Source organism: Xiphias gladius, chromosome 2 (assembly GCF_016859285.1).
Source record: "Xiphias gladius isolate SHS-SW01 ecotype Sanya breed wild chromosome 2, ASM1685928v1, whole genome shotgun sequence".
In the NCBI taxonomy this organism is placed as follows: Eukaryota; Metazoa; Chordata; class Actinopteri; order Istiophoriformes; family Xiphiidae; genus Xiphias; species Xiphias gladius.
Window position 1 is genome coordinate 17,168,399 of NC_053401.1, and position 16,815 is coordinate 17,185,213.

The 16,815-nt window shown below is 38.1% G+C and overlaps 1 protein-coding gene and 1 long non-coding RNA gene across 3 annotated transcripts; one reads left to right on the plus strand and one right to left on the minus strand.

Annotated features, from left to right (window-relative positions):
• Positions 1-408: 408 nt before the first annotated feature.
• LOC120801827 lies at positions 409-2,829 on the minus strand. Its single transcript, XR_005709133.1, has 3 exons — positions 2,691-2,829; positions 1,414-2,212; positions 409-1,239 (listed from the first exon to the last, which is right to left on the minus strand). It is a non-coding gene; the product is annotated as an uncharacterized LOC120801827 (long non-coding RNA).
• Positions 2,830-3,360: 531 nt separating this feature from the next.
• Positions 3,361-15,201, plus strand: mcm10 (minichromosome maintenance 10 replication initiation factor). Of its 2 annotated transcripts, none has more exons than XM_040140402.1 (18): positions 3,361-3,574; positions 5,141-5,192; positions 5,272-5,568; positions 5,693-5,911; positions 6,036-6,179; positions 6,311-6,512; positions 6,614-6,779; positions 7,464-7,631; positions 9,959-10,075; positions 10,246-10,442; positions 10,841-10,935; positions 12,155-12,268; positions 12,609-13,091; positions 13,656-13,783; positions 13,953-14,066; positions 14,236-14,381; positions 14,767-14,809; positions 14,919-15,201. In XM_040140402.1, the coding sequence occupies exons 2-18, from the start codon at positions 5,186-5,188 to the stop codon at positions 15,000-15,002; spliced, it is 2,724 nt and encodes a 907-aa protein (XP_039996336.1). In that variant the 5' UTR covers positions 3,361-3,574; positions 5,141-5,185; the 3' UTR covers positions 15,003-15,201. The 2 variants fall into 2 exon arrangements, with proteins under 2 accessions (XP_039996336.1, XP_039996343.1); XM_040140409.1 differs by having other exon boundaries at positions 6,039-6,179.
• Positions 15,202-16,815: the final 1,614 nt, after the last annotated feature.

Sequence of the window (16,815 nt, forward strand, 5' to 3'; positions counted from 1 at the left end):
ATTTTAAAATTTCTGACTTTTGCGACCCAGTGGTCATACAGAAAAATCAAATTATGTGTGCCACATAATTCAAGGATTTTCCCATTTCTTTAACCAAGAAAAACACTCCATCAGAATAACCAGGAAAAATTGCTATAATCACAAAATTTCTACACATTGGGGTGTCACCAACATATTGCACACATTTAAACCTCTGCCCTTGTGCTTAAAGAAGTAGTTCGACATTTTGGAAAAGCGTATTTTCTTTCTTGCCGAGTTAGGTATGATATCACTCAAATCTGCGTATGCTATTTTAGCTTAGCATAAAGACTAGAAACAGCTAGCCTGATTCTGTAACAGTAACATAATCCACCTACCAGCACCTCCAAAGATCACTAATCAATAAATTGTATGTTTGTTTAGTATGCACAAAAACCAAAGTGTAAAAGAGACAAGTTGTGGTTTTACAAAGGGTTATGTGCTTGGCTATTTCTTTGTTTGCTGGATACCTTGAATTTACTGCGCCCAGCCAAGAAGTAATTAGCATGTATACCCCTGTAAAAAACTCCAACTTTAACAGCCTGTTTATTCTTAATTAGTGAGTTTAAGAGGTGCTGGTAGGCAGATTTAGTTACCCTTGGACAGAGCTGGGTTGGCTGTTTCCCCCCTTTTCCAGTCTTTATATTAAGATAAGCTAAGCCACATTGCTGGCTGCAGCTTCATATTTACTGTACAGACATGTGAGTGGTATCAATCTTCTCATCTAACCCTTGACAAGAAAGGAAATGAGCCTATTTCCCAAAATTTTTAACTGTTGCTCTAAAGTACAAGGAACTACAGTTATAAAATATACAGTATGACCTCATCTCAGAGAAGGTGTGGTTCTACAAAGACAAACAACTCTTTTAAGTTAATTAACTCATTTACTGGGATTTCAGTCTTGCAGAGTTCGCCTGGTCCCAATGCTTGTTTCAGTATGCATGGTCTCTGTTGTCTCTTCTTACTGTTTGTGTAGGTGGCAGTTGTTTTGGTGTCTTGTTTTTTACGCTTCGGTGTTTGTGTGTGCACAGACACTGACGGTGATAACGACGGTCTCTTTAAGGAGGTCTTAAACTTGTCATGGAATGCCTTGATCCCAGCCTTAAGATCAGCCAGTTTGGCCACATCTGTGCACTTGTTGGAGGACCTCCTTATGGCATTTAGATCTTTGTGTAGTTCTGTTCTCTCTGTGCAGACAGCTTCACCTGGATAGCCTGTTACCTGTGTGTAATAATTATTCTGAAGGTTATTTCAAAATAAATCACTTTCACTTTTTTCCAACTTTATTACTTAAAGGGTCAATTTGTCAAAAATATTGAAAAGCTCACCAAGATAGCAGGATTTGTCATTTATGAAGTATTTCAAAATTATCATAAAGTTAGCACATGTACTCACATCGTGTCTTGGTATTGTTTCTACAGGGTTGCTGTTTGGCTCATTTAGCTGCAGGTGTGGAATAGGTGATGGAGGAGTGTCATCAACACTGTTTCCTGCTGTCCACCTGCTGAATGTACCTCTTCTTCTCTACCAAATGGTTCAAGGTCCAACTTTGAGATGCACTATTTCACTTTTGATTTGTAGATGTGATTAGCTATGTCCTAGAGCTTTGGATAATATGCCCTGTCTTGCCAATCAGGAGCAACAATATCAGACATTCTTGTTTGAACATAGCATTTGAGGACTGCTTGCACATCTCTGATGCTTGCAACAACCTGTGCCACAAGGTGGTCTATCCACTGGATGATCTGTGGATGAGCAGAATGTACTTTATCAGACTGGCAACATGGGCTGTGTTTGGTGTGTGCTTTCTGCAGCCGCAAGCTAATTGTGAAATAGGTGTTCAGCTTTCTGGCTTTCCAGTATCTTCATGCCACTGTGTGTAAAAAGCACTCTCTTATCGCTGATACGTGGACTGGTAGACCTGCAGAAGACAAAGGAGCGAGTATAAAACTTCTGAGTCTTGCACTTGAGTGGATCAAACTGAAAGGAAGAAGACTTGTGGATGCAGAGGCTTGTTTTGGTAGCTGAGCTTTATAGCGTGAGGAAAGTTTCAACACTTGTCTCATTGTCACATAGTCTGTCACATAGTCTGTGAAGTCATAGTCCTTGAATATAGTCTATATCCTTGATGAAGTCTTCTATAAAATCTTCCCACTTGATGACAGTAAGAACTGGGTCTTTGTCTTCTTCCATCCTGTAAAGACATAACAAAACAGTCTGGCACAAGAATACAAAGAAACGAAATACTGAGTAAAGTAATTCTTACATGTGGCTTCTATGGTCTACATTCATGAGCTTTGAGTTTGCGTACCAAGAAAAGAGCAACGATCGCTTTTTGGCCTAGAAAGGATGTTATCCATACAAAGTATTCACAATGACTTTAGATCATAAAACTAATTATGTAATCCAAGTGGTGCTATTCAATGTGCAATTACTTTTTTTATTATTGTAAACATGCAGTACACACTTAGCACCTACTTTGATGTTATCAAGATAGATTCGTAGATAGACATATTATACACATTATACATATACGTATTGTACGCATTTTTTTAATCCCCATTTTTCCTCATTGAGGATTTTTTTACACGTCCAACCCTACATATTCCATATAGATGTTTGTGGGATATTTGAAATTCTGACACAAATTCAAAAATAAATAAGTAATTTACCCTGAAAAGCACAAAATCTACGGAGCTTTAATCGAGCTAGTTTATTTTAAGAGAAACTGTTGTCCGTCAGTTGCAATAATACATCTTCCAGGTGTCCATTTTCAGTTCTATCGGGGAGTTGACAATACTGCACAGGCGAATTACCTCCATGTCTTTAAGGAGCGTATTTAGACTCTACACCCTTAAATATGCCTTGCAGGCACACGTCCTCCTAAGCAACTAACCCCCACTCATCAAATGCGATAGGTTATAGATGACTAAAGGTTATAACCGTACAGTTAACGGTATAGTTGAGCTTTGGATAGGGTCGAAGTACGTCAGCCCAAGCGTGTAGGCTATATCTGATGTAACTACCACAAGAAAAGTTTTTCCTGGGAGATATTGTTTCGGGGGAAAAAAATCCCTAAGCAAGGGGCTCAGTCATGTAAACACACCTTTTTGGCTCGTAGACAAATATTACAACAAAATCAGTTTCAGCAGGAATTTATGTTGGTTAATATATTTTCTATCACACGAATATTTAAATAATATTTACTTTTAAGAAATCAAGTCTTCAGATTTTGGCTGAAAACCCGGTCTACGACACATAAACCTTTTTTTAGTTAGGCAAATCGTTGGGCACCTAGAGGAACTTTGACAACAAAGCAGGGTCCTCCGTTTACCGCCAGTTTAGATTTTCTCCCTCTCTCTGGGTGCAGGTTGTAGAGGGTACGAGTTAGACCTAATGTGTTATTCCCAATTAAATATTAAATATAACTGAATGAATGGTACATAGCTTGGTGTAACGTTAATTAGTTGAAATATAGATAAGAATATAAATAAGCACTATATTAACAGGTTGGACGTGGTTATAAAAACCAAAAGCTCTACCACTAGAATCGGAGGTAAGTTGGCTGTTTCATTATCACCAAGTAAATAAATAAATGGAAAGTTAAACGTGTTAGAAAAGATTTTATCTATGGTTTAATTGTGATATTCACAGAAAAATTCATTAAAAAAAAATCCTTATATCATTATATCAATCTCCCCAACTTTGAACATTAATGACTTCAGAAACTGTTTACCATTTTAAATGTTGAATGTATATATCAGTTTAAATGGGCCCAGTGAACCAGGTCCTGGCCTCCCATTAGTTACCTCAGGATGAACGTGAATCCAATACCTTACTTATGTTTTTCAAATAGGATGGAAATCTCTTTCCAGTAGGGACACTATAGGTGTTTGCCTGCTCTTTGTTTCACTGGCCAGATAGACAATGTTTGCCCAGCAGTACTGGGTGATAGACAGTATACATGGTGGGTATCGTGCTCCCATACAGGGGAATAGCTTTCTATCATAAGCTTGTCACTCAGTATGGTCTGTGCATTCAGAAGTGTGGTTTACCCAGTGTGGTTACACAACTGTTACAACTTGTAACAGTAATGACATTGTGCTACTACCAGTAATTTTACTGAACAGACATGATTAAATGTAAATTACATTTTTCTCAAATAATACAACTCCTCAGAAAACGTACAAAAGGTTTCATTATCAATGTTTACTTTATAGAAAGATGTCTACAGAAAGGCAGGGCTTTAATTATGGTCAATGTGTTATAACCTGTGTTATTTAATACAATGTAATATAGTATAATACTTGAATGAAATACTCACCTATGCAGAGAACATAATAATTTTATGTAGTTACTAATGCAAGACAATGTAAGTAATCATACTTGAAATTGCTTCAGTGTATTGGAACACTATACAGAATAGTGTATGTTGAACAGGGGAAAATACACAGTTTGGTGCGATATAGACCTGTAAAAGTGCAAATAAAACAATGACACCTCAAACCTTCTGTAAACTACAAGAAGAGCCTCTAACATATGATGTGGACAAAAACTGTTGGATAGAACAGAGAAGAATATTGTACACATAGAGAGTCATTTAGTGGTGATACATCATTATGCAATATAAGATTAAATATCATGGGTCACTGTAGCAGCAGATGGTGTTTCATAAATAATTAAATAAATAAGGTAGATAAGGGATGACAGACACAGTGCCACTGATGTAGGTAAACTTACCATGAAACATACAGTAAATAATGATTTCCCCATACATCAGGTTTTTGCCTCCTTCATCTGTAGGTCCTATTAGGATCCTTTTAACCTTGTCTTTTGATCATCAACTGTGCATATTGCACCAGAAAATCTGCTGGGGTCACCACCTTTACTCTGCTACTGCTACATATCCCAAAATACCAACTATGGCGCATGAAATGACAATGCTTACCAAGTCTTTTCACTTTAATGGCTTGATCAGCTTAATCAGTTCAGTGGAACATATAAAATATAAAATTAAATTTCAAAAGGTCTTTCATGTGTGTTTTTTTTAGAGAGAAATTTATTTTAACTAAAAGAGCTGCTGTCTTTCCTTCATTCCAACTATCATTCTGTCTATCTGTAGGTCACCAGGTCATCTGATATTAGCCCCACTATTAACATCTCTAAAATGGACAGTAAGTATCAGAAGATTTAAAACATAAAAGCTTTATCGATAGTTCAGGCAACACGCCTTTACACTTATTATCTGCTCAGGTGAGGATGATCTGGATATTTTGACGTCACTGCTGGCTGAGAGCAAGGGTGGCGGAGAGGATCAGGAAAGTCAGGAGCAGGCGGACGACTTGGACGGCCTGTTTGATGATGACAACAATGAGGAGGAGTACGAAGAGGGCGTCGAGGAGGAAGGGCAAAATATGCAGACAGAGGACACATTGTCAGATCTCTTTGGAGATGTGGATGACATTGAAAATGAGGAGAAAGAAACTAAAGGAAAAGCAAGTGGCGGAGGAGCCAGTGAGAGCCTGAACAGGTCCAAGGAGGATTTACAAGGTTTATTCAACAACTTTCTCTCCTTAAATCTGCTTCTAGTTGACGTACAAAGAAATTTAGTTTAGTTAAGTGTCGCTTGCTGGGTCTGTGTTCAGCAGTGGAGCCTTATGTCTTTCTTCTGCAGAGGAGCTGAGGCAGATGCGGGAGCAGATGCAGAGATTGCAGCAGCAGCTGGAGGCAAGTCAGAAGGTTTGCACCCCATCATCCACTCCAGTCAGGACTGCAGTGAGCTCAGCTGGTCCCAAACATATGACCCCCAAACCAACACCTCCCCAACAACTGACATCCAAGGTGACCCAGGCAAAACCAGCAGCTACGACACAGAAGATCAAGACAGAAGCAGGTAAACAAGTTGTTGTTTATTGGAAACTTTTGCTATTTCATTTTACACATAACGTTCAAAATAAATTGATAACAACTCATGGAAACAAATTGATTGTGCTTGTGTTTTCCTTGTCTTCTGACAGCAGCAACATCTTCATCCGCTCCATACAGAGGAAGAAGCATGAAGCTCAAGGAGTGCTCTGACTTTTCTGATCAGCTGAATAATGCTGGCTCTTTCAAACGCAAGCCCAGGGTAGCTCACCAAACCAAACCCAGCACATCACCAGGTAAAACTTATTCTTACACCATCTATTCACAAAAAACAGCTTTACTAAAATAGTTCTGTCATTGTAACTGATGTGCAAACATGTCACTTTTACAGTTATCTGAGTGTATTTTCTTCACTATTTCCCCTCAGAAGACAGGGGGCCACTGGTGGAGATAAAGATTGGCAGCTCTTTCCAGCCAGTAGAGAGCACCAGCAAGGTTTCCAGTCCTCTGCGTTCACCTCCAGCCTCCCACACTAGACCCGCACCATCAGCAGCACAGCCTAAACCACTTTCTCTGTCTCTGCTTCCTAAGGATGTGGCTGTGGAAAAATACTCAGGACTTCGGCTCAGGTCAGGACACAGAAATGATGTGATTGACTTTTTATGAAAAACCAAGGGTCTACACACAAATCCAGCCTTTTCAGTCTGAATCCAGGCTTTTTCTGTTTCAGAAAACCACGGGTTTCTTCCAGCGAGATGGAACATAAGATGGCGGATCGCCGTCTAATCCGTCTTTCACAGGTGCCGGAGCGTTTGGCTCGGGAGAAGCTGGAGGACAGTGACTGGGTGACGTTTGCGGTGTTGATCAACAAGGCCACACCACAAAGCAGCAGCAGTGTAGGTCTATGCTCAAACCTCCCATCTTGGATTGTAACTCTGTGTTTTGCTGAATACTGTGGTGTATCAACAGTTATAAATCCCATTTATTCTAAAAGTAAAATAATCAATATTTTTTCCTGTATAGTTCTACTGTTTTGCTTTTGATTTTTGTAACTGCGAAGCAAAGATCCTGCAACATCCAGGTCATAGTTGTTGGCAAAATACATGTAAGTTCATCATGTAAAAGAAGGCTCCAGCTCCAAGCAGATCTGTACAGAAAGAGCAGTTGGGAATGGATGAATGGATTTCTACTTACTATTAACAATTTAGCAAACCAAATCGAAAACATTTTAGCAATAGTTCAACTATGGATTTCTCTTTCCATAGCCTACAGTTTCCTGTTTTGTTTTTGTTTTGTTTTTTAATTTTTCAGTGCTGTTCTTCAAGGGTTTGTTTTTCATTTCCATGTTTCCATTCCATACACACATATCTCTCTAAGAACAAAGGCCATATATCATAGATGGAATGACTTATAGCAAACTAGCAGGTTCAAATCTTGATTGCTGGGAAATCAATGTGATGAGATTTCTTTAATCACAGCAGTAAACTTATCCAAAGCTACATTTATCTTAGCAAATCTTACAAATGTATTGGAAACACCATGTACTGTCACATTCCTGACTGAGCATTTCTTCTCCACAGGGCAAAACCTTCAGCATCTGGAAACTGAATGACCTCCATAACCTGGAAGTGTTTGTATCTCTGTTGCTGTTTGGTGAAGTCCACAAAGAGCACTGGAAGACAGAGCTGGGCACCGTTATTGGACTCCTCAACCCAAAACCCATGAAGCAGAAGGACGGATATAACGGGGTGAGTAGACAGTCTGGGTTAATTACGTACAATAGAGAAATTTCCAGTGGTCTTAAAGCACAGTCTAAAGAAAATTTTCTCTCATTAAGTTAATGTTCTTGCAGTCATATTACTGTTTCTTACACTGAAATCAGAGACATTTTATGAATATCAAGATCCTAAAGCCAGTTCCACCTTTTATCAGTTTTGTTGTCTTTTTTTCCAGTTTTTTTTTCAGATTCAAACATTCAACTTTTTCAGTTTCAGACATTCACATCTGTAAGTGCAATACAACCATAGTCTGATATGATGGCCACCAAGCAGCTCCACTGCAGCCTTTGTGGATTAAGGACCTTGCTCAAAGCTCTTTCACTTTCCCCAACCAAATGTTTCCTGCAGGTCATGGAATCAAACCGGTGACCTTTCAGTTGCAAGTCTGGTTCTCTAATCTTAAGGTCCTTATCTTAACAAACTCTCAATTACATATCATTAACAGATTTTTATTGTAATATTACGTATATCATTGTAAAGATTTCTGCTAAAAAGCATGAAGAACCTTCCTCTGAAGTTCAACAACTTTCCCAAGCTTTTCAAATAATGGAATGAAGATAATAATACATCCAGGAGAGGAGAGGAACAGTCAAAAGCATTTGAGTTTAATTTTTTAGTGATTAAGTATAATCAAAGAAAAGGGCAGATTTGAACACCAGTAAAATCGCTGAAAGTCATTGCATTTGTTCATTCATTATTTTCAAACATGCAACATCTCCAATTCTGCAGAATCTACAAGTTAGACCTTACTACTATGTATATTTCCAGGTCACATGTTAACTAACTGGGTAAGAAGGAAATTGCATGCCATGCTTTCATTACTCTTGAAAATGAACGGTTTTACGTTCATGGTAAAATGACAACCTTTTATATATGTTTTACTGAATCTGTTTTAAGATTTTTTTTGTCAATGACTGGTTTGACAACTAAACCCTCGCCAGTTAAAGCAGAAGACAGATTGGGGGTTTCGGTGAAAATAGCTGCTGGTATCAGTATCGCATGACAAACTTGAGATATTAAGAGAGGAAAGTGGTGAGGAAAGCCACAGCTGTTCCCAGCTTCACACCACACACACACCCTCACAGCCTTACCAACCACAGAGGGCAGTTTGAGTTCAGAGCACCTCAGTCTTAGGAGAGAATGAATGAGGTTTCATCTCCACTGCAGTTACTGTTTGCACAAACAGCTTCTGGTATTTCAGTAGGAACTTTGTATTTTCCACCAACAAACTAAATCATGCATTACTGTGATCATAATCTTTTTTTTTTTTTTTAGTTTAATTTAATTTTTTTCTTTTTTATTATTGTTTTTTTTAATTAATCAATTTGTCAGCTTGTCCAGGTGGACTGGAAACCGTTTCAAGACACGCTGGACTGATCGTTTTTAGGTGTTGGTAATAGCTGGTGGTTGTTTATAGTGTCAGTAGCCTCACAGATGACTGATATTCAGTCTTTCCTAATTCTCATCCTCTTGTTGTAATTCTTGAGATTCTACTTATTAGAGCTGCAACAAATGATTGTTTTCATTTTAGAGATTAATTATTAATTATTGCTAATTATTTTCTTGTTTAACTGATTAATTGTTTGGTCCATAATTTGTCTGAGAATAGTGTAAAAATTACACAATTTCAGATTTTCAGGTGTCTTATTTTGTCCAATGTATTGGATGAAATTGACTTATTGATATAGAACACAGAAAATAGAAAATCCTTACAATTGAGAGAAAAAATAACTAACGATCAATCAACTATCGAACTAGTTATCAAAATAGCTGATTATTTTTGATTATTTTGTTTATTCTTTCAATTGACTAATCAATTAACTATTTAATCTCCTATTTTAATCTTAACATCAATTTTTATAAAACCTTTAAGAGGAAGATAAAAAAGTCAACACATCATTAATCTATAAAACAAATACTTCAGGGCGCGGAGCCTTGCCAAAGACACGTTTTAGTTAGTTTAGAAATAAAGTTCCAAATAAATAGTTAGGGTTAGGGTCTACCAGATAGCACTGACGAGTTTATTTTTCTCATGAAAAAATGGCCTTAAACTAATTTAAGGAATAATAATAATTTAATTGGAATCCTCTTCGCAATTCCAGAATCAGAGCAGTCAAAAGTTTGACCAACCAATCTGCGTAAGACTTGAGAATAATTAAAAGATAGACTAATCAACAACAAAAAAGCTAATATTTTGTCATTGTTGCATTTATACTCTGTTTGATTTATATTCACTTGTTTTCATTGTACACTGATTCCCCTTGCAGAAAATAAAAGCTTGTGTTGAACATTTGCAGGTCAGCCTGACAGTGGATCACCCACAGAAGGTGCTGCTGATGGGTGAAGCTCAGGACTTTGGCACCTGCAAAGGCATAAAGAAAAACGGAGACCCCTGCTCTCAGATTGTCAACGTGGTGGGTCCATCCTTTTAAGTTCTGTGTATGACGTACACATTTGCAACTGCAAATTAGTATACCTCTCCATAAGTTAACAACCCATACTTTTGAGTCCATATTCTCATCAGGGATCAGTATTCCATTATATCTTACAGCACACTTGTTTCTATGTGTGTGTTTGTTTACAGTATACGTGCCAGTACTGCCAGTATCATGTCAAGGCCCAGTATAAAAAGATGAGCTCAAAGAGGGCTGAGCTGCAGTCGTCATTCTCTGGAAAAGCTCCCAACAAGGTGAAAGGGAAGGGCGGCAGCCTGAGAGAGCGGCTGTGTCAGGACGGCTTCTACTATGGCGGCATTTCCTCAGCTGCCTGCGCTGTGTCACTGTGAGTGATGTTAGATGTGGCAGTTTCATTTTTATGTTCTTGTGAATGTGTTTCATGCCATGCCAAACTTATCAAGCTTTCTACAAATCTTTCCTCTAATGAACAGTATGTAATTAAACCAATTAATAATAATGAATGCAGTCATTTTAAAAGCCCCTGCGTAGAAACTGAAAGTGTTGATTTCAATCAAAAAAGACACTGTAGCAAACAGTAATGCATACCAAGATCACAATCCTGTCCAATTTGGAATCTGGCAGAAATTGTATTTGTACTTTCAAAGTGTGTGTTGAAGTCAATTTGTTCAGGCTAAATGCAATTTACAAAGCCAGGAAAACAGTGTGGGGCTGGCCAGAAAATCAGCTGCCTGACATTTTCAGTAATAGGTCTGTGTGTTACAGAACAACGTCCAAACTGAACAAACCCACACAGAAAACTCTGGACAAGCTGTTTGTGAAAAGCTCGGCTCAGCTCATCGATCAGGCCAAGAGGCTCGGTAAGGACTGCACATAGAAACGCACAAAAACATGCTGCATAAACATGTACACATTTACAGGTCTTAATAAAGGCTTACATCAATCCTTTTATAGTTTGTACACCTGTTGTTTGTATATATAGTCTTCTCTTGTTTTATACTTAGCTTAAATGTACTACAGGGAAATAAACCTCCCCTTATATCCTCTTTCACCATTACATACAGAATCAATCAAAAAAGAATCCAGAGCTTTTCAAACTGAGAGTTGAACAGGGGCCACAGAGGGAGAGACATGAGGCAAAGATACAGCATGAGGTGAAAGGGATAGGTGATTGCTGGTGTCTTAAAAACAACTAGACATTATTTATCGTAGTTTGGTCTGCTGTTTTGGCCTACTTACCAACACGGTCAGCAGCAGTGACTATGACACTCATGGAGGCAGTTACAGTTTAAAACCCGTTTCGCCGGATATCTGCAATGTACACCAAACGTTGCATTTCTGTGAGGGAAAAGTTGGTTTATCATCTATTCACATTCGGTGATGCGCCTATAGAAGTTTCAAGGTCTCTCCCAGGGGCCTTAGACAGATGTTTTATGAGTCCAATGGGGCCAACCTATGGAGCAGCCTGTCACCTTACCATAAATGGAAATAAGCCAAGCTATGTCTGTCTGAGCTTCAATTTATGACCAGTGCATGAGCAGAGCGTGAAAATTATATGTTTCAAGTGTTTTGTTTGTTTAATTGTGTTCAGTCTTTTGTAGAAAATCTTCTACAGGTGTGATGTACATGTTTTCAGTGTCACTTTCACTTCTCGAGATATTTTTATCGCTGATCGCTAATAACCATCCATATATTCGCTTAGATACCATCGAAAAAGGATGCTGCAGAAATTGCCTGCAAATCATTATGTTTTTAAGTTTTCTTCAGTATTAAAGTAATCCAGTGGTTGTTGTCTGTACATCCATGAGTACATTGCAAACAGGAACTGCTAATAATTAATTCAGTGTACTTTTAATGCTGCCAGTTTACCAAAAGAGATATAGGCTTAAAAACAGGGTTCAAGTTGTGTTGTGTTAAGAACCTTTCCCTTAACCTGATTTTGTCTAGTTGCCTTTTTAAAAAGTGTTTAAATATTTTAGGGTTTTACAGTTTTAAAAAGTCTGTCTCCAATACATTTTTCATTGCTTTGACATTCTGCATTACATGTTTGTGTCTTTTTTTTCTTCTTTTTTTTTTAAGCCATGCAGTCCAGTGAAGTTTCAGGTTGTTCAAACGAGTTCAAGAGCCTGATGTTGGTGCCAACACCTGGGGCCCTGCAGCTGAAGAAGCATTTAGCACAGGGCAGCCAATCAGGTACACAACCTTGAAATATCTCTGTGCCCTTGACTGGTCTGTTATCTTAGAATTTTTGGTTGAATACACAAGAAATGTTCAGCAATGATTGACTTCTTTTTCTTTTTTTTGTAGCAAGAACCTTGAATTTAACAAACTCATAAGATTAAAATAGAAAGCTTTAAGAAATTACCTTAATTGAGGTTACAATTACAATTAGAAAAGATAACCTACAGCACAATCACATTTTTCTCAACTGTTGTGCCTCACAGCCCTTAAAATATAGTAATATCTCCAGATTGGTGGCCTAGTGTTTACAGTTTACAAATATTCTTTTTAATAACCTGTTGTCCATCTTCAGTCTCCAAAGATGTGGCTGGGGCTCCATGTCAGTCCATCTCAGCCTCAGACCTGCTGAAGCAGCAAAAACAGAAGCAGCGGGAGATTCTGGAGAACCATCAACGGAGGGCGTATGAGATCCAGGAAAGACTGCTGCAGAACACAGGCGGGGCGAGACCCGGGTCATCTTCCTTACTGGGCCGAGAAGGTCTGATGTGCCCGAAAGCAGCTTCTGAGGACCGTAAATCCACCCAAAGCCCTGCAGCTCCCACCCTGGGCCGCGGCTTCTCTGAGGGTGAAGACATCCTCTTTTTTGAGAACAGCCCCCCTCCAGCTCTTCCTCCCAGCACTCTCAGCCTATCAGCTGCCAAGCTGGCTGCTCTGAAGAAACTGAGAGCTAAAGGGACGGGCCTTGAAAAAGAAGACCCCAACGCTGTGAAGAGGAAGAGGAGTAACAGCAGTGAGATCAGCACCCGGGTTGAGAAGAATCTGAGCTCACCTAACGGTATATGTGCACACGCGCACACAAACCACAAACGCGCGCACAACAAAATGTTTAGAGGTCGTGCATTTTTTTTTTTTAAATTTCTGGGGCGTTTTTTCTGTACCTGGTGTTGATTTTTTAAAAATAAAATAAATAATAGCATAACAGTATACAGATAATCGATTTTGGTATTATTTTAGTACATTCATTCATTTTAAGAATTCAAATGATACTTTTTGCAGCAGCTAAATCATGTTGCTAGCATTGTATCTTATTGTCTGTTGTTTTTTTAAATCCACTTTTTTCACTAGGTGTTATCTCCTCCTCCATGTATGCTGAACAACAATGACCAATCAGACTTTAGAAAATTTATGAGGTTGCAGTTTGTATAAGAAAATCAATCCATTAAAAGAAATTTATTCATAACAGGACACGGCTTTCCCCAACAAATGTGAAGAAATTTGTTCACTTGAATTGATCAGTAATTTTCTTCCCTCAGTTACATAAATCCTACATGAAATGAGTTACTTATTATTTTTATCACCTGGTCTTTGACATACAGGTTTGACTATTTTAACTATGCAGGTGAATCATCCAGTAATGAGGATGAGGAGCCAGCCCAGAAGAAGCGGGATCAGCTCCTCTACATTCAATCAGAGGAGTTCCAGAAGATCCTTAACGCTAAATCTCGTCACGGGGTTGTACTACAGGCGGTATGACCAATGGCATTAAGTACCCGCATCAATTACACTAGGTTTTTTTTTTTTTAGCCCATTTTGACTAGAATAGATCTGATTTTGCTTGTTTATTTTTAGTTTGGGTACATTTCTACATATTAAACATTATACAGTGTGTGTGAAGTAAAGAAATCTCCTCTCTCAGGCTGAATACCAGCTGCAGCAGCATTACTTTGATGCTTTGGTGAAAAAAGAGCAGATGGAGGAGAAGATGAAGGGCATCAGAGAGATGAAGTGTCGTGCTGTCACCTGTAAAAAGGTACTGAGCAGCTTAGATAAATGAATGTATGTGATGTTAATTTAAAAAATCATAAAAAACTTTATCTTTAAGATAATGTTTGTATCTTGGTGTAATAATCATAAATGATTATTAAATGCGTAAACTGTTTTTTTTTTTTTTTTTTTTTTCCACGTTCCCCTGCTTCCAGTGTAGGTACACCTATTTTAAGCCGGCGGATCGATGCGTGGAGGAGAATCATGATCTGCGGTGGCATGACGCCGTGAAACGTTTCTTCAAATGTCCCTGTGGACAGAGAGCCATCGCTCTGGACCGACTGCCGCACAAACACTGCAGGTAAGACTCTGGCTGTGTCTCTCTCCTGAGAGCTGGTAACTCTTGTTGTCTGTTTCTCATTCCTTTCATAGTTGTTTAGGGTTCCCACTGGTCATGCAAAAACTGATAGTGGTTGAAGTTTGAGAGGTTTATTCTAGACAGGAAGGGTCAGAGAATTTGATAAAGTGAAATGGTTTACTTCCCATTAGCACTGCAGAACACACTTTTTAATGGTTTTCAGTCCAACTGAGTGGAAACTAAACTTGGCGGTGGCAGCTGGATTTTCATGGCATATGAACAAATGTCAGAAAGTCATGTATTTTTTCACTTAACTTATTTTCTGTTTCTTTTTTCCCTATTGGTCATATGAATAACTGTTACAAGTAATGTTGTTTTACCATTACAGTAACTGTGGTCTGTTTAAATGGGAGCGTGATGGGATGCTGAAGGTAAAATTTCCCTCTCTGACTCAGATTTCCTCTCATTTGAAAAGAAAAAAAAGACTTTAATGTTGTGAAAGAAAACAGACCTGATGTTGTTCTTGATATTTTATTGCAGGAGAAAACAGGACCAAAAATTGGTGGAGAGCTTCTCCAGCCTCGAGGAGAGGAGCACGCCAAGTTCCTCAACAGCATGAAGTGACAGCGCCCTAACCTTCATCGCTCCCACAAACTGGTTGTTAAGGGAACAGCGTGTAGTTAGATATTTATGTTGTTTGTCTTGTGTCTTTCTACATGTGTATGAATTATGTTTTTGAACATTGATGTTCTTTTGTAGATTATTGGGATTTAAATGTCTTTGATTATATTGGATATGCTTGAAATAGGTGATTAAAGTAATTTGCAACAATTTATTTGAAATGCCTGTGTTTCTACTCATTTGCAGCTGCACATGAAAAGCTGAGCACAGACTCTGGTGCAGATCTGGAAAATAGTGAAGGTCTAAATATATAATGAAATTAGATACAATAATGGTAACTATGTTCCTCAATTTAAAATAGTAACATTAAGCCCATCTCTAAATTTTGTTACGTAATAGTAATGATCGGTTTCCTGTGTTTTTCCTGCTATGAAAAAATCAAAGTGTCTGATGTGACAAGGCCTATCCATCTAGATACAAATTTAAACCTAACTTCAACTTTAACTTTTCAAATACTTATCGTTTCTAATATAAAGTATCAAAATTATTATTTTCCTAAGGTGAACGTGCAAAAAATATCCACCATATTCACTCAAACTGGATGAGAAATTATATGGCTGAAAGAAAATGGTTCCACTTATAGGTATACTGTATAGGAGGTTAAACTTGAGCAACAGAAAATCCAAATAGTTCCCAATGTGGCTATGTGATCTGAATAAGAAATGTATGACAATAAATGTAGGTAACTTTCAATTATTTACTATTGTTCATTTTATTAATTTGTTTACCTTTATGCTATTTTATATATTTACCAATCTACCTGCTGCAAATGGTTAATAAAAAATTTAAAAAATCCTGCCTTAAACATTTTAGGAATATTATGCCTACTATGCAATACTAAACCTGTTTTTTGTTTTTTTTTTCCCATTTATTGCAGGTGTTTGACGATTGTTTCTTCTTCCCATGGGCCACACAGGCACATATCTGCACTTCAAAGTTTATCAGTCACACAGGGATACATACAGTCAAACAGTTAAGAGATATACAGTTGCAACACTCATGTAATACAAAGCAGATTTGAGACATTGAGGTTGAAGTGGTGTGATATCATCAGAGACACCAAACTCCACAGCTGAATGATCACTCATTAAAGTTGTGCATTTGGCCTGCATTTAATCACTTACCGAAAGCAGCATTTTCATACTTCTCCTGTTCGGGTTTTTGAACGGTACTATGGGAAATGTTAGAACCCAGTGAAGTATAAAGGTGAGGCAGGTTGCTTATATAACAAAAGTAGTTCTTTATAATATTAGAAGGGAGTTATTAGATTTCTGCCTCTTAACAAGCCCATTCACTTTATATTTCTTTAACATTAAGATATGCTTCATGGGGACTGAACCAGTCTCCTGTATCAGGACACAAACATCCTCTAACACACTCCATGTGTTGGCGTGATGACTGTTGAGGCCAGGTGGCACTCATTCAAGTCTCCGTGCCAATCCACATCCTTATACAGGAAAGTTCTGAGGTGGAATCACAGTATAGAGATAAAATAAGGATTCTAGATATAACACTTTGCTTAGTAAGTATAGAGTGCAATGCCATACCATTTTGAGGGTTTAATTTGTGCTCATTATATCGTTGTTGCTATTTTCTGCGTCTTCGTTACCCAGTTTCTGTCTAATATTTCCACTCTGGAATGTGGAATTCATTTCAGCCTGATGACTTCTGCAGCTCAACTCATCTTCTCTTTTATTCCACACCACCTCCTTCCCTTTAAATACTTCAAATACCAAATAGTGCTAGCCTGAGTTAA